The sequence below is a fragment of the Nicotiana attenuata genome, unplaced genomic scaffold (assembly GCF_001879085.1).
Source record: "Nicotiana attenuata strain UT unplaced genomic scaffold, NIATTr2, whole genome shotgun sequence".
In the NCBI taxonomy this organism is placed as follows: domain Eukaryota; kingdom Viridiplantae; phylum Streptophyta; class Magnoliopsida; order Solanales; family Solanaceae; genus Nicotiana; species Nicotiana attenuata.
The window spans coordinates 213394-231003 of record NW_017671266.1 but is presented as its reverse complement, the minus strand read 5'-3'; the positions used below and the strand labels follow the sequence as shown (position 1 = coordinate 231003).

General features: G+C 38.0%; 3 protein-coding genes across 4 annotated transcripts; 1 reads left to right on the top strand and 2 right to left on the bottom strand.

Moving 5' to 3' along the window:
* Positions 1 to 10661: 10661 nt before the first annotated feature.
* Positions 10662 to 11435, bottom strand: LOC109207166. Its single transcript, XM_019370047.1, has one exon. The coding sequence runs from the start codon at positions 11356 to 11358 to the stop codon at positions 10885 to 10887; it is 474 nt and encodes a 157-aa protein (XP_019225592.1). The 5' UTR covers positions 11359 to 11435; the 3' UTR covers positions 10662 to 10884.
* An 897-nt stretch (positions 11436 to 12332) lies between these two features.
* On the top strand, positions 12333 to 15443 carry LOC109207164. The gene is made up of 6 exons (XM_019370044.1): positions 12333 to 12931; positions 13065 to 13615; positions 13838 to 14016; positions 14473 to 14670; positions 14776 to 14880; positions 15012 to 15443. Exons 1-6 carry the CDS (start codon positions 12333 to 12335, stop codon positions 15441 to 15443), a joined length of 2064 nt encoding a protein of 687 aa, XP_019225589.1.
* Positions 15444 to 15823: 380 nt separating this feature from the next.
* LOC109207165 lies at positions 15824 to 17069 on the bottom strand. Of its 2 annotated transcripts, XR_002064983.1 has the most exons (3): positions 16958 to 17069; positions 16311 to 16432; positions 15824 to 16232 (listed from the first exon to the last, which is right to left on the bottom strand). XR_002064983.1 is itself a non-coding variant. In XM_019370046.1 (2 exons), the coding sequence occupies exons 1-2, from the start codon at positions 16508 to 16510 to the stop codon at positions 16118 to 16120; spliced, it is 315 nt and encodes a 104-aa protein (XP_019225591.1). In that variant the 5' UTR covers positions 16511 to 16816; the 3' UTR covers positions 15824 to 16117. The 2 variants fall into 2 exon arrangements, 1 of the variants encoding a protein (XP_019225591.1); XM_019370046.1 differs by lacking the exon at positions 16958 to 17069 and having other exon boundaries at positions 16311 to 16816.
* Between the last annotated feature and the right edge of the window lie 541 nt (positions 17070 to 17610).

Sequence of the window (17610 nt, the reverse complement as noted above, 5' to 3'; positions counted from 1 at the left end):
TAAATGACCCAAAAGCGTGTGCTCATCGAGCCGAGCCTTTTCTTCGTAAAAATAGCACGGGCTAGGCAATTTTCGGAATGGTCATTCAAAAATAGCCAGCGTTTGCAAAGTCATTGAAAAATAATCACTATTTTACTGCAACACAAAAAGTTCCAGCATAATATACTGGAGATCGGTGCACCTGTGTATGAACTTCCAGCATATTATGCTAGAACTCCAACACGTGAAAAGTTCCAGCATAATATAATGGAGATTGGAGCACCTGTGTATGAACTTCCTGCATATCATGCTGGACCGGTATATTATACTGGAACTCCTGTATATTATGCTGGAGTATTTTTCGGATTTTGAACAGTGTTTTCGTTCAGATTTATCTTTACATGAAAAGTGGCTAAATTTCGATTACTTTTGAAACTGTGGCTATTTTTTAATTTCTCCCCTTTTCTTCTACCAAAAAAGATTGTTAAAGTGGCACGGCATAGCCACTTTTACGGGTGGTTATTGAAAAATAACCAGTGTTCGCAAAGTTATTGAAAAGTAGTCACTATTTAATGCGGAGATAAAATTTTGGACAAGAGTACCCTACTGAAATACGGCATAATATGTTGGATTATGGGACTCCTGCGTATAAAATTCCAGCATATTATGCTGGAATCTCATATGTAAAAGAATTGAACTTCAGCATATTATGCTGAATTTTTTTTTGAATTTTTTAGAGTGTTTTTGTTCAAATTTTATTTTGTATAAAAAAGTGACTAAATTTTGATCAATTTTAAAACTAAGACTAATTTTCAATTAGCAGTTGTAAATCTGGCTATTTCTAAAAAAAAAAATCCAAAAAGACTTGAACAAGAGGAGAGCCCAAAACACTTGCACGTTTTAGGGACCCCGCATGTGCGTCTGGACAATAGTTGGTTGAAGTTGAGAAAAAGAGTTTGAAGCTGAATTTGCCAATGAGTTTTTGAAAGTTAATTGTGTGTGTACTTCACCAGAAAAATTTGTTAAAAATATGAAGATCTATGAGTAGAATCTATTACTTCACTTGAGATATACATCAACCCAGTATTTCAGATACTGAATTATAATTTTGCGATTAATTATGGCCAATTGCTCCGAAAGCTCTAATAACTACTAGTCTACAATTATTAAATAAAAGGAACATAAATAACTGGTTGATGGGATTAATGCAATTGTTGTGGTAATAACTAAATCCAACAAATAGTTAAGGATATTTCCAGTAAATGACTTGGAGTCTTCTGGGTAAGTTTCATTTTGAATTGTAATAGTGTCATAGTAGACCAGTACGAGAGGACCAAACTTGGAATTTTGAATCAAAATCAGATCTGCGGTCAACCAACAGAGATTTTTAAAGTCCTCTGTTGAGTGATTCATTTGGAATTTTTGATCCACCAAACACACCCTAACTCAAACTTTTCATTTTCACGAGTGAGTTTTCTTTTAGCGCCTTAATAAAGGCGTGAAAATGAGCTTGCATTGTACGTATTTGTCACATAAGAAAGGGCGTGGACCAAACTTGGTCTTACCTAGTGGGGAAAATAGAAATTCTGATAGAGTATTTTAAAAAATATAAAAATATTAAATTTGAAAGTATTTTTCTTAGTCAAGGGTATTCATAATTTATATATGTACAAAAATATTTTTTTTGGTATTTACGCAATATAACTTTTTCAAAACACAGTTGAATCCCTTTCATATGGCTCTGGTTTTACTTAAGGTGATGGCACAGCAAATACGGTCCTTTTTCTAGGGACATAAGAAAAAAAAAAAAGGATACAAAAGTAAAAAGAAAATAAAAAAGAGGGAGAGAAACAAAAAGGAAGAAGACGCTAACACGACACAGGATCAGAAAGCAAATTTGCCAACTAAAGCTGCCCCATTAATTTTCTTTCTATATTCTCATTTACTTCTGTTCTGTGTATAGGATAATTCTATACAATTGGAATAGACGACGATTAATGCAACACATTCTTTATTGAATAACTTACAATCTTATTATAAGAAAACCAAAAAGTACAAAACATATTATATTGAAATGTGTAAAAATATTTCGTACGTGATAAATAAAATATTGAAAGAGAAAACACGTCATCCACCGTACAATATGAAACTAAAGAATTACTAGTAAGCAACTTTACTGCGCACTCGATTTCTTTAATCTCCTATTCAGGCGTGATAGCAGTATTCAACTTTGATAAATGTAAAGGAAATTGCTGAGAACTTACATTTATAATATCTTTCTCCTAGCTGTCATATGGAAAATGTTAAAGTTTTGAATACTTTCTGCAATAAAAAGTAAGTTACGGAAAAAGATAAATATAATTAATGTTCTTCTCAACTAACCCATTCACATTGATTTAATTAAATAAGGGTAGCTTTTAAATTAGGATGAAGTTTCTAGGAGAGGTGTTTTGGTCACACTTCTCCAGCATGGTAACAGCCTAGCAACAGTACATATAACTTTGGTGTTATGTGAACCGCATTTTGTCTCATCATTACCTACATACAAAAATGTATATTTTACTACTCATTAATTGGTTTGAACTGCATAACAACGAAGGCAATCAGATATAAGATTTCAAAAATGATCTGGCTTAATAAATTTTGGGTAACTGCATAGATTTCCCTGTCTTTTCCTAATTATTTTTTACTTGGTATTTGCATTTGTCTAACTCCAATATGCACTGAATATAATTTACAGGTGGCAAAATCGGTGTATTAAATGAGTTGTGTTTCAAAGAATCGTAACAGAAACTAATTACAAAGAAAATTAGGCGTAAAAGATCACTGTCCTTGAAAAATATACTGCATGTACGATATTTAGGAAAATACAGACGAGTTTTCTTTAAGGTCTCAACCCATATAGTTACTCATTCTCCATATATAATGTGACTTACACTCTGTTTGGATCATTGTTCCCCATCGTTTTATAATGTATTGCATTGTATTGTATCGTATTGTATCATATCGTTTTATGAATACAATGTTTGGATAGATTGTATTGTTTGTTATTGTTAAATAATATTTTGCCATTTGGTTTGACTGTATCGTACGGTAGTGTAACTGATAAGTTTACTCAGTGGGTACTATATCGAGTATCAACCCCGAAAGGCCATCAAGTCTCAAATTTTGGCGGACTTCGTGGCCGATTTCACGCCAATCCTCGTACCCGAAGTTGAAAAAGAACTTTTGTTAAAATCAGGCACATCATCGGGGGTATGGACCCTTTTCACAGACGGTGCTTAGAATGTGATGGGATCCGGCCTAGGCATCGTTTTGAAGTCGCCCACGGGTAGCGCTATTAGGTAGTCTATCAAAACTTCTAGGTTGACTAACAATGAGGCCGAGTACGAGGCCATGGTTGCAGGTCTCGAGTTAACTAAAAGCTTAGGAGCAGAAGTCATTGAAGCCAAGTGTGACTCTACCAAGTAAACAAAACCTTCAAAGTCCGAGATGATAGGATGCAAAGGTATTTGGACAAGCTGTAGGTAACTTTGCACCGTTTCAAGGAATGGACTTTACAGCATGTACCTCGAGAACAAAACAATGAGGCCGATGCACTTGCAAATTTGGGGTCATTAGTCGAGGACGACGAGATCAGCTCGGGGACTGTCGTTCAACTCTCGAGATCCATGATCGAGGAAGGTCATGCCGAGATAAACTCTACAAGCTTAACCTGGGATTGGAGGAATAAATATATCGAATACTTGAAGAACAGAAAGCCCCCATCGCATCCTAAAGAGTCGAGGGCCCTACGAACCAAAGCTGCTCGATTCACATTGGCTGAAGATGGAACATTATACAGAAGGACATTTGATGGACCATTGGCAGTATGTTTAGGACCAGGAGACACCGATTATGTTTTACGAGAGGTCCATGAAGGCACTTGTGGGAACCACTCCGGCGCGAAATCATTGATTGACAAAATCATTAGAGCCGGATAGTACTGGGATAGCATGGAAAAAGACACTAAGGAGTTTGTTCGAAAATGTGATAAATGTCAAAGGTTTGCATCGATGATCCATCAGCCCGGAGAACAACTTCATTCAGTCCTATCCACATGGCCATTCATGAAATGGGGGATGGATATCGTCGGCCCTCTGTCAACGGCCCCAGGTAAAGCTATGTTCATTTTATTTGTGACTGACTATTTCTCTAAATGGGTTGAAGCACAGGCGTTCGATAAAGTCAGAGAGAAAGAGGTTACGGACTTCATCTGGGATCACATCGTATGTCAGTTTGGGATACCCGCCGAAATAGTGTGTGACAATGGAAAACAATTTATCGGCAGCAAGGTAACGAAATTCCTCGAAGACCATAAAATAAAAAGGATATTATCAACGTCGTATCATCCTAGTGGGAACGGACAGGCCGAATCGATGCCCAAGACTATCATTCAAAACTTAAAGAAAAGGTTAAACAACGCCAAGGGGAAGTGGAGAGAAATTTTACCCGAAGTCCATTGGGAATACCGAACAACATCAAAGTCTAGTACGGGGGCACCCCCGTTCTCCTTAGTATATAGCTCCGAAGCCTTGATTTAGGTCGAAGTCGGGGCACCTAGAGCCAGATTTAGACATGCATTGGAAGAATCAAATCACGAGGCTATGAATACTAGCCTCGAACTATTGGATGAAAAACGAGAAGCTGCACTTGTTCGGATGGCTACGCAAAAGCAAAGAATCGAGAGATATTATAATAGAACAACCAACCTTCGCCACTTCGGAATCGGGGACTTAGTTCTGAGAAAAGTCACCCTTAGTACTCGAGACCCGAACGAAGGGAAACTGGGCCTAAATTGGGAAGGACCATATCGGGTCCTTGGTATCATCGGAAAGGGATCTTACAAACTTGGCACAATGGAGGGCGAACAATTGCCAAACAATTGAAATATATCAGTCCTAAAACGGTATTATTCCTAAGGTATGACTTTTTCCGTTTCCATTTGTATTTGATACTAATTGCAGGTGTTCGATCGAGGACGTCGAGAAACTCTTCAACATGAGGACCTTAGGTTTTAAAGCACGCGTTGCACTCTTTTTCCCTTAGATCGGTTTTTATCCCAAATGGGTTTTTCCCGCGGGGTCTTTAACGAGGCAACAATTATGTGATACCTAAGGAAGATTCAAGAGTATCTAAGGCTTCTTTACAGTCAACCTCGAATACTGGGGGGGATCACCCTCGGATGTTATATTTTCGAGGAAAGTACTTCATGTCAAAGGATCTCGATAGGGAAGCTTTGTAGTGGGCCAAACGGTCGAATGAACCGTGTCTTATAGGTTAGTCGAGCCCCAATGGCAAAACATGTATGCACGAATAAATTATTCAAAGAAGCATTCTTTCTATATCAAACATCTTGTGTCTCAAAGAAAATTTTCTCTTTACGAGCTCCATACTTATGATTTTGTGAGAAATGAATCAAGAGCCAGGCGCAAATATGCCTCAAACACTCGGGGACAGCCGTCGATGATCGATATTCGACTTATCTAATCTTGAATTCATAAGAATTCAAAGAGTCACCCCTCGATCTATAGGCCAAGGCCATCATTCTCGGGGACTAACACTTCGAACAAGTTTGAAATGTTATTGGTAATAAGCCCAAGAGGCATACCCAAAGGCTACGGCCAAATTAATGCGGCTTAGAGACGTCTGAATCCCGCAATAAAATAGGCCTTTGAATTTTTTGAAAAACCAGTTAAAGAAGGCTACCCTCGGCAAATAATCAAAAGGGCTTCGATAAAATCAGCCCTTGAAAAACCTTAAGGGGTATCAAATTATCTTAATACAAACATGCTAAGGCACAAAAAGCAGAGGGGTTTCAATCAACATGAACCCTAAAAAAACCAATGGGTAAAAAATACATGCTAAGGCATAAAGAAAATTTTACTAAGTATTTTAAGCTGAAAGAGGGGATTAATAGCCATCTTTTAAAGGACATATTGGCCCGATCTAATGAGCCTAAGGGCCAGTACACTTACAGTTCGAGATCTTGTTCTTGCTCCATCCGAACCTACGAGTTTGACTATTCCGAGCCCAAACAAAACTGACTTGACTATGGCTCAGGGACTCATCATTATTCGACACACTTCAAGTTCGAACCTTATTCGAACTCGACTGTGGTGACTTCGAGGAAGCCACACAAAACCAAAATCTCGAACGCACCTTAAAAGCATAAGATAGTGCTAAAGTTTTGCAAGTCAAAAAACATGTTTATAGATAAAAATTGAGAAGGCATTCAAAAGGGAAGATTTCTTTATATATATGGGCAAAAATATGTACAATGGACCGACGGGGGTCTTACAAAAAAAGGGTGGAATAAAATCCTAACTATGCCCGGGGCTGGTTTCTCCCTCAGGGGCAGCTTCTCCTTCGGGCCCCTCGTCGTTATCAGACCCGCCTTGGCTGCCTTACTCGTCATCATCATTATCGGAGGAGACGAGCAACCCGGCATCAGCTTCAAGCGCCTTAGCTTGAGCTATCTCTTTGGAGAGGTCGAAACCTCGAGTATGGATTTCCTCGAGGGTCTCCCTCTGGGATTGGCACTTCGCCAAGTCATTGCTCCATCGCTCTCGATCAGAAGCCTCCCTTAGCTGCGATTGAGCAGACCCGGCATCAGCTAGGTACACGGCTATGGCCTTGTCAGCCATGATCTTCGTCTTCCCGACCTCCGCCTTGGCCTCAGCAAGATCGGCTTCAAGCTCCTCGATCCTTTTGGCCTGGGCTGAGATTTTCTCTTTAATACTCCGAAGCTGGACCTCGACCGATGACAGATTGGCTAAGGCAGCCTGTTTCTCCGTAGCAAGGCAGTCCATGTTCTCCTTCCACCGATCACAGTCAACTTTGATTTGATCGATTTCCCCTTGGAGCAGCTCGATTTTTCCAGCTTTTGCTACAACTGAGATATTGAAGTATTAGCCTCCACAGTTGGATCGAGACCGTACTCTTTCAAAAGGATAGTTACCTGCTCGTCTAGCTCGGCTTTTTCCTTACGAGCCCGGTCCATGTTTGCTCGAGGTCCCTGATCTCCTCTTCTTTCTGCACATAGAGGCGTTTGAGGGCGTCTCTCTCATCATTAAGACTCTTGAGATCGGCCTCACACGGTTCAGCTCAGCTTGGGATTTGGTGAACGCTTCCCGATGGAGCGTCACAACCTATGGAGAAAGGAAAGAAATCAGGACAGGAGGAAATGAAAGCGAACGTAATAACGGGGGATGAAGTTTAACTGGTTTAGGAGACGATGGTCCTCATCAAAAACAATCTCCGTATCTAGGTCGGAAACATCATCAACACCCGCAAGGCAGCCGCGGAATATGTCTTCCCCATCGTGGGCCGTTCCTACATCGGGGGTCTCCTAGATCAAGCCTCCAAAACTGCCCTTTAGAAAATTTAGGGCCGGGCGATGAATCATCAATATTGATTGCCCCAAGCAAGTCACTTTGGGCGCTCTCTCCCTTCCGAAGAGCCCTAGAACCGAACCCTGCGGGCACACTCATCGGTTGTCCATCACAGCAGGAAATATCTTCGACCCCCAATGACTCTGGGACTTTGCTCGAAGCACCTTCCGAGATCTCCTCGGTCCGAGAGTGAGTCTCCTCGATCATCACCGGCCCAGCGCTGTTGAAGCTTCGATGCTCCCCCTCTTTCGAGGCACCAACTCACAACCAGCATCTTCCATCTCCTCTTGTTCATCTCGTAGCTTTTGGGCTACGTCAGCAGATAGAGCCGCGGAGTCGTCCTTCGACTTACGAGCCTTACTCTTCTTAGGCTTCGGGGTACCGGAAGGTGAGGCCCTTTTCTATTTCTTGTCCTTAGCCGGTTTGGGAGGCCGGCCTCATTTCAGCAACATCCCTGAGGCCTGCCTAAAAAAGAGTCAAGTATAAGTAAAAAGAAACGTTACAGAAAAAGGGCACCAAAAGCTTACAGGATAAGCTTACCATGATTCTTGGCTTCCCATATGCCCCTTGCCAAGTCACGCCAGCAGCGCTCAGTGTGAGAGGAAGTCGAGGCCAACTTTCGAACCCAGTCTTCGAGGTCGGGGATCGCATGAGGCATCCAGGCAACCACTACATAACATATGAAAGCATTACATAAAGCAAAAAATGAAGTTCGAAGACTAATGGTCAGTTCGTTACTTACGATCGGGGTTCCACTTCTCGAGGAACGACAGTTTCTCCTCGGGGATGAGGTCGCAGGTCCTTACCCGCACGAACCGGCTCATCCAACCCCGATCTTTGTCCTCATCGTTGCTCGCAAAAAAGGACTTTGTTGACCGGCGTTGGAGCTTGATTAATCCTCAAAAAAGTCAAGGTCAATACAATTGTATGAGATGGCTGAGAGTGAATTCCAACCCCTTGGCCTTACTAGAGAAGAAGCGGAGCATGATCACTATACGCCAGAACGAGGGATGAACCTGGCCGAGGGTAACCTGATACGTCTTGCAAAAGTCAACGATAACTGGGTCAAGAGGACCCAATGTGAAGGGGTAAGTTTAGACACTAAGAAACCCCTCTACGTGAGTGGTAATACTCTCTTCGGGGGCGAGGATCTGTACCACGACCTCGGCCCCCCAGTTACAGTCTTTCTTCACAGTCTCGAATTGTTTCGCCGTTATCGAGCATATATATCTCGACACGTGTTCACATCGGCTAGGGACTGACGAAGGGTTCTCGACTTTGAAGTCGATTTTCAAGACACAAGGGCCGGGAACGTACTCGTGAAGGAGCGGTTCCACAGGCATTTTATCACCGGCCAGCCGGGAAGAAGAGGAAGAAGCTTTCTCCTTTAGTGGGACGGTCTTGGAAGTTTTCGCCATTGATTCAGGTAGAAGGAAGCGGAAAAAGAGGTGAAATTTGGTGTTTTGGTACTAACGAAAGTGGCTCAACGGGTGGTGAAAGGGAATAGATGAGAAGAAGAAAAGACTTAGAAAACTTGGTGAAGGTGGAAGTAAAATTATTGATTTAAATAAAGGTCCTGTATTAATAGATCCACGGTGACGATTCGGTGGCGCTAGTGGCCGACCGACCACTGGCAAGCATTAATGATTTGGGGAACTGTACCGACGGGACGTTTCGGTCACCTCGACCGCTTACGTCCCGGGGGTGACATTACTATCGGGGTCTCCAGAAAATCGAAGCTCAAGCCGTTTCTTATCATTTTACTCTAAAAAACGAGGGGACTATCTGTATACGGTAGAAATCGGGGCTACCCGATTTCATTCTTTGGTCGAGATAGGAATGTCACGTCGAGTAGTCCTGAGGTCGACCTCGATTGCGGACAAGGGAAGAAAGACTTCGAGTGACACCGGCGTGGCTTGATAACGGAAAAGGCGAGATATCCGCGATTGATAGAGAATCGTGGCGTGAATTTCGGAATGGATTGATATTCGGCGGTTTACTAGATGTTAATATGATTTCCTACTATAATTAGAAGTGTACCTTATTTAGGGCTCCCCTATTATATAAAGAGGGATCTCATTCATTTGTAAGCACATTGTTCACTGATAAGAAAATATACGTTCATTACTTTCTTGCTATTTCGCTTACTATTCATCAGAGTTGCTTTATCATGCTATTCTTATTATCACACCTCGAGATTACCACAGGTTGAGGTGGAGATTTGGCTTGCATACTGGTTTGTTTTGTTTTATTCTCTAATTTATCTATTTAATTACTCGCTTATCAATTGGTATTGGATTGAATCACATGTCCTTAAACCCACAATATAAGTTTAATTGTTATTCGAATTTTAGGGTAAACAGAGTTAGTGTTTTCTTAAGGTGTGCGTCATAGGCCAAAAAGTCACTTATTATGGATTGGAGGGAGTATACAGTTCGAGATATGCTCCTCTCGATTTCAAATAGCTAGATGAATCAAATCGCTTAAGAGGTCAAACTGACAGATCGTCATTTGGTAATATGCATTACTCCATTGATGTCAAAACAAATTAAAGTATTAATTTAGAAAATGCGTGCAGCTGTTTATGGGCTCGAGAAACAAAAGGTCGAACCGTTGGAGAAGGAAGAGTTGTATCAAATTTCGAGTTCAAACAATCATCCTCCGACTTAATGGAGGAACAAAGAAAGCACGTACTGCGATTATGGACTACTAAATGAGTACTGCTTCTGAATAAATAACTTATACATATGCTGGCCTGTATTACTTCACAAAGCCCTCATGTGAGGAAACAAGGTAATTACTTCTCCAAAACAACAAATATATAAAAGAGAAAGGAAAACAAGAACCAATAAATCAGACAATAGAACTTTTAACATATTTTATCTAAATCATTTTAAACTTACAAAAATCACAACTTATGTTAATTGACAAGAGAGAAGGTTCACGAAAAAAAACAACTAAAATCATCTAGGAAGACTCCACTACAGTATATATATAAGGGTCTTTTTCACTTTTAGCGGGCGCCAGAAACTATTTACATTTAGTAGCCGAAAAAGTATATAAATTTATATATTTTTTCTATATAGCATACAGAATATATATATATATACAAAAAATATACATTTTTTCGGCTATTATTTTGAAAGCAATTATACATTTATATATATAATTAATAACATGAAAAACTATACATAAATTCTCATTAACTCTGTTAAGTAACACATCATCATAGCACTGAGAAGGAACCAAAACTGTAAAATGTTGTACACTATATATTCAAAGGTAATTGTTTTTCCCGATAATCATTCACAATTTCCACGAACATAGTTCATACAGACGTGGCCTATTTTCGTACTATATTTTTCTTTTGTCTAATTTTGACTAGCAAAAAACTAATAACAATACAACAGATTCTATCAAATCAAAACCAAGAAGAAAATAAAATTAAAAAAAAAAAAAAAAAAAAAAAATCTCATGCTGCAGTAGTTCTTAGTCTTGTTATCACCCTTTCTCTCATTGTTCTTGAATGCGCCAATCCTTCATCCTTTCTATTTCTCCTTGGACTTAACAACTTAGACAAAAATCCTCCTTTCTTCTTATTCCCATTACTCTCTTCCAATATTCCACCTTCTCTTCTTCTCATTATTAAAGCCAGTGATCTACTCTTCATAAGCACATTAGTGTCCATTCTATAACGAGGTGGAGAAGAACACGACGAAACATCCGATGACGAAGACAAAGACGACAAAGAAGAAGAAGAACAAGAAGAAGTAATAGTTGTAGTATTACTTGGTGAAGTTTTTGAAAGCAGAGAGAGTTTTTCACTAAGACAGACGGAGCAAACCCCGGGATTTTGCTTGTGTTTAGGATGCTTCTTGCAATTGGACTTTGCTTTGCTTTTGCTGATTTGCATCTGATTCTTCAAAAATCTCCTTCTGTTTTCCATGGTATTATGCTGTTCTTGGAAATGGAGTGTGTGTGTGGGTATATATAAGAATAAATAAATGTTGGCAAAAGAGGTTTCTATGATACTTCATGTGAGGTTCCTAATGAGGTTCATAAAAATGACTTTTTTGACGTGTTAATGTGAGATTTTTTGAAAAGTCTATAAGTTGATGGCCCAAAATGCAGTGCTAATTTTTTATTTTTTTTTTAATTTTTACTAATTAGAAAAGGAAAAAATGGAACTCGTGTTAGACTAACCGTTTGGTTTTGCTGAGTCGGTGGCTAAAAGGACCAGGCAATGAAGCTTTCTTTACACTTTCTTACGTGGGACAAGCGTGGAAATTGACTCAGTTAATCTTACTTTTACATTAAATATTTAATAAGAATAATAAAATACAGATTGAGTAAATTAGACGATTATCCTTCTTGTACGACCAAAAGAACTGACTCCCAAAATTCTTCAACTTGTTATACAAGTATCTTTAAATCATACTTTATTTTGATTTCATAATTACTGATACTATATGATTTAGCATGCAAAAATTCCAATTTTTCGTTTGCACGTTTGTTACCATTTTTTAAAGTAATTTTTGGGAGGTCTCTTAAGATAGGAGAAGTGAAAGAAAAGGTCAGATAAGATAAACAATTTGAGCTCTATCATTTCTAGGGAAAATTTCACATTAAAACAAGTGGGCTGCCTCCTTTTCAACTTTATAGCCCATATTTAACTTTACAATTGAGTAGCCCACAAATTAGAGGCCCATATCTGAAAAGGGGGCGTTATTTCCGGTATTTTGAGACTACCAAACGCGATTTTCTCTCATTCAGCTGGATTTTCTCAGATTCTTTCCAATCTTCTTCCCCCAAATACTTCAACCCTAGCATTTCTTCTTCATCTAGAATTTATTCAATTTTTTGCTACGAAGCAGCGCAATTCTCCTTTTTGCTGCAATTTTGATTTCAATTTTTTGTTAGATGGAGATTTTTCCTGTTTACCTTCTTCATAGTGGTGAATGGGAAGAAAACAAGTTTGTGAATTTCGTCAGTGATTGTGTAATAATCGAGTCCACATTCAACTACAATAATTTAGTTGCAGCTATTTCGGAACAGATTAGGATCGATAGTGATTTAAACACAATAGAGATTAACTTTGTCCCAAATGTTAGTTTGCCACCGATCATGATTTACAACGATACAGGAGTTAAGGTGTATATAGAATTAAAGAAGAAAAACTTGAATTTCACTGAATATCCCCTGTTTGTGACAGTGAAAGAGATTTATGAAAATTATTTGGTTGTTACAAGTTCTGTGGTTGCTTCAAGTTCCAGTTGTTTGGTTGCTACAAATTCAAATTCTAGAGATGTATCAACAACTGATAGCACTGAGATTATTGATATTGAATTGATTGAAAATACGAAATTTAGTGAAAACACGGGTATAATAGATAATATGTTGAACGAATTTGTTGAGGAGGATCAAGTTTATAAGGATAAAGAGACACTTATGAATGTGATGAAGAACTTGGCTGTACGCGAAAGGTTCCAATTCAAGGTGAAGAGATCAAGCGCAACAAGGTATGTCATTAATTGTATATTCTGTTGTATAAATATGTATAAAGTAGTATATATTTGTATATAGGTATTAAAATTAGTATATATGCAGTTTGTATACAAGTGTATTTAGAAGTTGAATGATGTATAATACTAGGTATCACCTTACATGTCTGGATGACAATTGTGCTTGGAGTTTCAAATCTTCTGCCGTTTTCAAGGCAAACATATTCAAAGTGAGAAGTTACAATAATAATCACACATGCGGCTATGGTGAAAGATACTTAACACAACGTCAAGCTACTTCGGGTATAATTGCTAGTATAGTCAAGGACAAGTATGTTAATCCAAAAAAAGTTTACACCGCAAATGATATAATAGAGGACATACAAAAGCAACACGGGATTGAAGTGAGCTACATGAAAGCATGGAGAGCTAAAGAAATAGCAATGGCAATGATAAGAGGGAGTCCGAGTGATTCATATAAGGAGTTGCCGAAGTATTTTTATATGTTGGAGCAAACAAATCCAGGAACGGTTACAAAGTTGCACAAATCAGAAGATGGATTCTTTCTTTATGCATATGTTTCGCTATATGCATCTATCAAGGGCTGGGAGCATTGCAGACCGATACTGGTTGTTGACAGAAGCTTCCTTAAAGCAGCATATAAGGGTACCATATTGACTGCTTGCACACAAGATGGAGCTGGTGAGTTGACTGCATCTACGTTGTTTCTACAGTTTGTATAATGTTTTAGTTTCATGTATAAAAGTGTATAGGATTTCACAGCTGCTGTTTTTATAAAATTTGCAGTTGGTATAAATCTGTATAATTGTGTATAAATGTATATAAGATTTGTATAAAATTTGCAGTTGGTATCTGCAGACTAATTTACAGTCTGAATCCTAATATCTATTTTTGTATAAACAGGAAAAATCCTTCCACTTGCGTATGCAATTGTGGATTCAGAGAATAACAAATCTTGGGAGTGGTTCTTTGTCCAGATAAAGGGTACTTTTGGAGTTAGGGAAGGGATGTGTATAGTTTCAGATAGAAATGAAAGCATCTTCAATGCCACAAAGGCTGTGTATACAAGTATAGCAGTGCTTGTATAAAGATGTATAAACAGATGTATAACTTTATATAAAACTGTATAAGCATGTATAAATAAATAGCAAAACAGGGAATACCTTCAACTTAGCTTTTCTCTTATTCAATTTCAAGCGAATAACGACCCTTTGTTCTCTCGATTGTAAATCAAGGCAACTCTCACCATCATCCTTCATCTTTCTCCTTTTCCGTTTAACATTGCGGACTACATCATCTTCATTAAACAAATCATCTTTCAGCTTATCTGTTGATTTTGCAGGTCTGTCGCATTTCTTACTCCTTAGTCTAACGATGTTAACCGGAGTAGGACTATTACTTGTTTGGGAACGATTCATTCGACTGCTCCCTTGNAAGGGATGTGTATAGTTTCAGATAGAAATAAAAGCATCTTCAATGCCACAAAAGCTGTGTACCCAGAAGTACCACATTGTATTTGCATGTTTCACTTGTGGCAGAATGTAAAGCGCACATTCAAGAAACATCACAAACAATTGAAGGATATCTTCTTTTCTTTGACAAGAGCTTACACGATAGAGAAGTTTGAGTACCATATGACAGAGTTGTGCAAAATTGATCCGAGGGTGCAGCCTTACTTGTTCGAAATTGGGTACGAAAGGTGGTCTAGAGCATATTCCAAGGTGAAAAGGTCGATGGTAATGACTTCCAATATTGCAGAGTCAATTAATGTAGCTAACAAGGATGCTAGAGAGTTACCAGTAATGCGATTGCTGGAGTACATGACAAATTTGCTATAACAGTGGAACAACAAAAACAGAAAAAGTGCAATGGAGACATCTACAGAGCTTGGCGAAAAGTACGACAAACTCCTTCGGGAAAATCTGATTGCATCGGAGCAAATGACGGTAAAATGAATCAAATATAATGAATCTTGGCACTTCTGACTTGCATTTTACTGCTTGTATAAGGATGTATAACTCTATATAATAATGTATAATGTTCTTTAAATTTTTTTAAAAAAAAAAACCTTTTGCAGGTGAGGCCTGCTACGGATCAGTTATATAATGTGCTTGAAGGGGTAAGGAGAAACATAGTGTGCCTTGAAGAGGGAACATGCGGTTGCGAAAAATTTCAAATGGATGAACTTCCATGTCCGCATGCTTGGACGGTTTTGAAGAACCAGCAGCTTAAACCTGACCAGTATTGCTCTTTTTACTACAAGAAGGATAAACTCCTTAGCACTTATGAATTTCCAGTGAATCCGATGCCAAATGAGAGTTTATGGGTAATCCCAACAGAGGTGATGGAAGATGTGGTCCTACCACCTAAAGGGAGAAGGAATGCAGGAAGGCCAAGAAAGGAAAGACTCAAGCCTGCTTCAGAGAAAGAGTCTAAGAGGGCATTTTCGTGTTCTGTGTGTGGACAAGGTGGTCACAATAGGAAAACATGTAGGAATCGACCAAAATAAATAGTTGGAAACAAAACGCTTCCTATTACATTTGTTGTCATGTTGAGTAGTTAAGTTTCACAAACAATAGAGTTACAAATGTTGATTAGTTAAGTTTCACAAGCAATTGACATGTTTCATTATACATGTTTTGCTTATCCAATAATAGTGTCTTCCTATTTTTAATGGTACTAAATATATTGATAGATTGTAGAAATACAAAACAGGACTGCAAACAATCACTGGTATTACATGTATACAGATGTATAAATGAGAGTATAAGTTTGTATAAATTTGTATAACTATGTATATTATTGTATACATATGTATAAAACCTGCTACATTAACAAAACTGCAACCATAATGAAAATACATACTTTGTTAAAGGACAAAAGCAACTGAAAATATTCATTAAAATGTAATTCATTCACACCAACAATGTGTAATGACTGCCTCAAATTACACAAAAATAAAAAAAAAATAAAAAAACATCTATAATATCCTTTAAGGTTATCTCACAAGTAGCAGAATAGTTACAAAACTAGGCAACAACTCCTTATACATAGAAAAACTACAGTAAAATGAAAATAACAGAACTACTTTCTTGGTCGCTCCCTCTTCCTCTTCTTCAAAAGTCTCCTTGTGACTTCATCATCACTAATTGCACCAGACTGTTGTTTTTTCTTTCCATAATCTCATAACAGAGATCCCCACCTGGTGCGAAGTGTCTCAATGTCAAAATTATCCTTTGGAATTTCTTTACCAAGGATGAAATACCCAGCAAAGCCAGCAACAAAAGCACCACAATCACTGTAATTAAAAAGAAACGAATCAGATTCAAATAGGTACACTAATAGTAAAATAGTAAAACAATTGAGATTAACCTACCATTTGATCTGTTGGGGAACATTATTAACCAGATTAATCTGCAAAGCATCAGAATGGGATTTATCGGTATATGCACCATTGTTCCAATCAATGCCCTTCTTCTCGACATAAAAATCAGAACTCTTCAAGAAGTAAGGTATCAGAATTGCATAAGGTAATGCAGCATCCAAAACAAGTCTATCATTAAGGTAATGCAGCATCTAAAACAAGTTAAAGCAAACACAAAACTCACACTGTAACAAAACTCAAAAGTTAACCCAAAATGCCATAAACACAAAGCAGAGGCCAAAGCAAAGCTTTAACAAAAGTGAAGACAACTGAAGGAAAACAAACAAATAAAACTGTAACAAAACTCAAAATCTAAACAAAAATAAAAGCCATAAACTCAAAGCAGAGGCCAATTTTTCCAAATTTTAACAAAACTCAAAAAACCAAAAATTCTACCCGAAAAGTCGAAATAACAAACCATGCATTTCGTTTCATCAAGTTTAAGTCTCGAACGCAGAAACAAGAAACATAAAATCATCCGAAAAAACACAGCAACATTGAAAAAAATTGGCGTAATCAGAAAAAGCAAAAAAAAAAATCAAAAAAAAAAAATTCAAAACCAACACTGTAGGAAAAGCATAAAATGAAACGAAAATTACCTCAAACTAAGATTGAAACCTCGAAAAGCAACTTGCACACAACAATAGAGTCGGTTATGGTCTGAGAAAATCGAGAGGAAGAGAGAGTGAGAAAAGCGTGAGGAAGAGAGCAACAGAGAAATTAAAATTTAAAATATTAAAATGGTTATTTTAAGGTGTGGTGAAAATAAAATTTCATAAGTTAGCCAACATGGGCTATGCCAGGTAAAGGCCTCAAAATATGGGCTATTTTTGAGTGGGTTATATGGCCCAAGTGACATAGAGTGTAATTTCTTCTCATTTCTACTCCTTTGTACCAGCAGTTTTTAATTTCGTATAATTATATTAATTACTTATATTTTAACTATACATACAGCTCGAATCAAAAGCACTGACGCTACCGACATGTAAATCCGCCATGCCGCTTTCGTCGACCCCTCACTAGTACCTCCAAGTAAGGTAGAGCTATAATATTAACTGTGGATTAAGATAAAGTCAATAGTTTTTGCATAGACCTTATATTTATTTTAAAAAATATATTAAACAGGTATAAATATTCAATTGCGAATTTAGTAACTAAAATAAACTATGACATCAATTGCAAATTCAAAACCCATAAACTTCAAAGTCTGACTCCGTCCTCCCTCGGATGCTCCAAGACCCCCCACCCCCAC